This window comes from Cylas formicarius, unplaced genomic scaffold (genome assembly GCF_029955315.1).
Source record: "Cylas formicarius isolate icCylForm1 unplaced genomic scaffold, icCylForm1.1 PGA_scaffold_5__7_contigs__length_24384050, whole genome shotgun sequence".
Lineage (NCBI taxonomy): Eukaryota > Metazoa > Arthropoda > Insecta > Coleoptera > Brentidae > Cylas > Cylas formicarius.
This window is the reverse complement of record NW_026844341.1, coordinates 22,042,420-22,047,080: the sequence shown is the minus strand read 5'-3', so window position 1 is coordinate 22,047,080 and position 4,661 is coordinate 22,042,420. Positions and strand designations below refer to the sequence as shown.

Sequence of the window (4,661 nt, the reverse complement as noted above, 5' to 3'; positions counted from 1 at the left end):
AAAAATAAACGTATCAATACACTAGGAGAGTCTAGCTAGGGTAGTGAAAAATTTCACAACATGGTATATCCAGATTTGATCCTGCATTCAGGTATTTTAACAAAGATGCGACAGATTAATAGATTATGACCTTGAATTTCATTATACATAAATAGAACCTGAATAGTTATTGTTGTCGTCAAACTTTCGAAAACGTTCTTGAATGCCAGAAGCAAGATCAAACGTTAAAAGTTGCCGCTGGGCTGGAAATTGTTGACGTGCCGAAAGTTTTAGCCGTTCCAACTCGCTTTTCCCTAACTCAAGAGTTACAGGGGGCGATTCAATACAGTTTTTCAAATCTTATTTGTTAACATTTTCGAAAAACCAGGCCTGTTATATCTATTCCGTTATCGATAGGTAACTTTCAAATTTCAAAGAGAAAACAATGCACTTTTTTTTATTCCAGGTTATTTATAGGACGCCCGCAGTTAGGTGGGTCATCGAAAAAACTTTTATTTCATTACAGTACCATTATCGCCGAAAAAATAGGCCCCGGCACTGTCAAAGGTTAAAAAATGAATAATGCTAATTATCCCAGAGTCTAAAGAATTCAACGCGTGGTTGTTAACCTTTATGACTTTTTCGGGGAATATTTATTTATAAACAGAAATGCGTAATCAATTTTGCGTCGCATTATTCGGATAGTGTTTATTTTCGCAACGTTAGTTAAAGATAAAAGGGACACTCTCCGTTCCAGTTCGAGACGGCGCCCAACGGGCCGGATTCTCCTCAGAATACTGGAAAAATGCTAATTAGTTACTTAATAGAAAACAAATATGATTTTGTTTATTTAGAAAAAGCAATAGGAACACGTTTTTCGGTTTATCTACAGGGTGATTTAAAAAAAAAACAAGAATATCTTGTTTTTCTTTTTCGATTGACACTAGATTTTCAAAAATAAATAACTAAAATGTAAGCATACGTATTTGGAAATGACTCAAAGTTGTAACATAAGTGTCTTCTTTTAAATATGTATCTTAGTAGGCTGCGAAAAAAAAATTGAAATCTTGCGTCAAATAGTTTTTTATTGACAGCATTTTAAACAAGACGTGTCCGAAAAAATGTAGCAAATAACGCAAATTGAGTATAGAGCAGTCATAAAGTTTTTTATAAAAGAAGGGTTAGCACCTAAAATTATTAAAGAAAGGCTGGATGGTGTGTACGGCCAAAGTTCTCCTTCGTATTCTGTAGTGAAAGAATGGGCAAAACGTTTTCGAATGGGGCAGGAGTCCCTTGAAGATAATTCAAGAACTGGGAGACCAGTGGACGTCATAACGGAAGATATTGTTGTGATTTTAGAAGAGGTGGTATTGAGTAAGTGTTCGTCGAATGCTGCATGATCATTTAGGTATGCATAAGGTTAGTGCGAGATGGGTTCCTAAAAACCTTTCGGATAATCAAAAACAACGTCGTGTCGAGTGCGCTAGGACTTTTTTGGGACTCTGGGGTCGGAACCGAAGCCTGTGATAGAAACTATTGTGACGGGAGATGAAACTATGGTTCTCTATTATGACCCTATGGAGTGGCGTCGTAAGGGTGAAGCACCTCCAAGAAAATTTTGAGTCTGCCAGTCAACAAAAAAGGTGATGGCCACGATCTTTTGGGAATTGTGAAGGAATTCTTTTTTGATAGATTTTAAAGAAACTAATACCAATGTAAATACTTGTAAAACATCGAGAAAAACTGACCAGAGGCGTCTTTTGCACGATAATGCACCCGTCCATACTGCTGGTGTTGCACAAGCTGCCATTTTAGAGTGTGTTTTCCAACAGATAAGATCATCCTCCTTATAGTCCAGATATGGTATATTTGAAATAGGACTTGCGTGGACGGCGGTTTAACGAGGAAGTTGACTTAAAAGAGGCTGTTTTAGCTCATTTTGCAGACAAACTAAAAGAATATTTTTAAAGGGATTGAGTTGTCAATAAAGAGACGTAATAAGTGTAGGAATTAAGAAATAATAAAAAAGTGTTACTCTACCTTGTTTTTTTCATATTCAGGGCGGGAAATTTTGGCACTGCCCTCGTATCTATAAATAGTGCTAACTTAATACGAAATTCCGCTAGGGATTTTATATTGAGAGCATTTGCTCTGAAAGCATACCAGATTAAAATATCTTTGTTTTATTTTCTTAAGCGTGATAGTCAATATCAACAACTTCGTCAATAACAATAACAATTAACTTAAATCCTCTACAAACCTAAGAAAATGAAACAGGAAAGGGCTCATTCCTATTGAGCTTCTTGATTTTGCTGGCTAAAAGGGTTAATGGTTTCGTTTAGTGGCAAGTAGCTTTCTTTATTATCACATAGAAACTACAGTTTTCATAGTTTCACAAACTTTTCTATACAGTTTTACGAGTAACTAACAAAAACTGTCGACTTTAAGTTCAAAGCCATCCAAATTACAAAATTGTGCAATTTTGTAATTTGGTCCACAATGCGGCGGGTCGTAAATCCCAATCCCAGTAAGTCTTTCGATAAACTTACTGTGTCTGAGTAACGGAAACGTTACACATTGAAATATTTAGAAACAAAATGTGATGGCGTCTCCCAAAATAGCGGCTCGTAAGTTTTGCGTCATTTTACGTTTAAATTCGTTAGTGCGCCCCTGACGCGCTAAGTACCTCATCCGTAACGACTTTAAAGCGCAACCGCTAATTTATCGCTCGCCGGGAGATGTTTAATGGAGCCCGATTTCAAGTTAAAGGGGATGTGTAAACATTACGCGTAAACGACGACATACAATAATTCCTCTCCCGCTATCTCAACACTCGCGCCAAAATCGATGTCGCGGAAACTATAATTTACCTGATAATTCTTCGACTGTGAAAATGAAAGACGACGAAGACTAGGCAAGACCCTCTAGAAATTCCACAGAATGGAAGGGCTTGCGGTAGAATACCTCTCCAGAACGAGGTGTGAGGTTAGAGTTTCGCCTGCCTCGAGCAGGCGAAGACGAACATGGACAAATTCCATGTATCAACTCAAAATTCCACCTTAAAATTCCCACTTAGAACCAAAAGTTTTTAAAGATAATGGTTTTGTCTGTAAATTTCGGCATCTAACTCGAAAGTTTTGCTCGGTTAATATTTTTCAGCCTTCAATTCCGTAATTTAAGCATATTCATAAGCATTCATTAAGCATATTCATATAGGTTTTTAAAACGTCCTCCGACGTCGTCCGATTCCCATTCTCCATTGATCTCTGTCCCTCCACAGGTCCTCGTCCAGTCGTCTCCATTGTATTTCACTATCGATGCCCTCTCTCCAGCTCTTTTTCGGTCTTCCCCTCTTCCTTCTTCCTGTAGGTGTCCAGGTGAGTATTTGTTTAGGCAGTCGCTGTTCTTCCATTCTTTTACGTGACCGTACCACTTTAACTGTTTTGTTCTTATTTCATCTGAAATCGTGTGGCCCACCTTTATGGTTGTGCGAATTGCTTCGTTTGGGACTCTTTCAGTTCTTGGCCTTCCTGCCGCTCTTCTCCAAAAGTCCATCTCTATTGCCTCCAGCGTTCTCATGGTTCTTTCTTTTAGTGGCCAGACTTCACTGCTGTACGTGACTATGCTTTTAATGATCGTATTGTATATTAGGTGTTTGTTTTGTCTCGTGAATTTTGGTCCCACAAGAAGGTGTTTTCTTCCTTGATTATTTCGTTCTTTGATGGCGTAGTCTAACGTCCCGCGGCTGGATATGTACATTCCCAGGTATTTGTAGGTTTCGCAGCTTTTGATGGCCTGACCATCCTCTAAGAGGAGGTCGCGTTGTGCTCCACCGATACACATATACTTTGCCTTTGGTAAGTTTACTTCCAACCCCCATTTCTTGTATTCTTCGATCAGTTTTCGCATCATGTGTTCTACATCATCGTAGTCTTGCGCCATTATGACTTGGTCATCTGCGAAGCTTAGGGTGTATATGTTTGCATTGTTAAGGGGAATGCCCATATTTCTGCATTTTTGCTTCCATATCCTTAACGCTTGGTCAAGATATATCTTAAGCAGGGTTTTTGATTTGTACATTAAACTCCGTTCATAACGTACACGGGATATAACGTACTTCCGGGTATTACCTACATATTTTAATGGTCCGCCCAAAATACTCTTATAAGTTCTACTACGGTTATAAAGTACAATATTTTCATTATTGTTCTGGTTATAAAGTACAAGTGTACGCTCAAACCGTATTATCAAGCGGTGGTTGTGATTTTTTGAGGTTATGGTTAAAATGGCGGATCGGCGCAAGTCTTTAACTGTAAATCACTAGTCAAAAGCAGTTGGCAAAATTAACAATATCTACAATCGCGAAAAGATCAAGAAAGCAAGTTACTGGTCACTGTATATCGCACAGTATTAAAAAAAATGAGAAATCCTGTACTTTCAGATGTAAATAAAGTTATTGTACGATGGTTTCAAAATCGAAGATCCGAGAATATTACAAAAAGTGGTCCAGTTCTGCGATCGAAAATTGAGGAGCAAGCCAGGAGATTACAGAGTAAGGATTTTAGTTGTTCTACAGGTTGGCTCGAACGTTTTAATAATCGTCGGAACAATTTCTGATGAAGCAGAAGATGTTAGCAAGCTGTGCTGAACTATTTTGAATATAGAGGAGAAAAGTGTTTGGG

General features: G+C 38.1%; 1 protein-coding gene across 1 annotated transcript; it reads right to left on the bottom strand.

Moving 5' to 3' along the window:
• Window positions 1-3,177: 3,177 nt before the first annotated feature.
• On the bottom strand, window positions 3,178-3,921 carry LOC132702626 (uncharacterized). The gene has a single exon (XM_060671394.1). It carries the CDS (start codon window positions 3,919-3,921, stop codon window positions 3,178-3,180), a length of 744 nt encoding a protein of 247 aa, XP_060527377.1.
• Window positions 3,922-4,661: the final 740 nt, after the last annotated feature.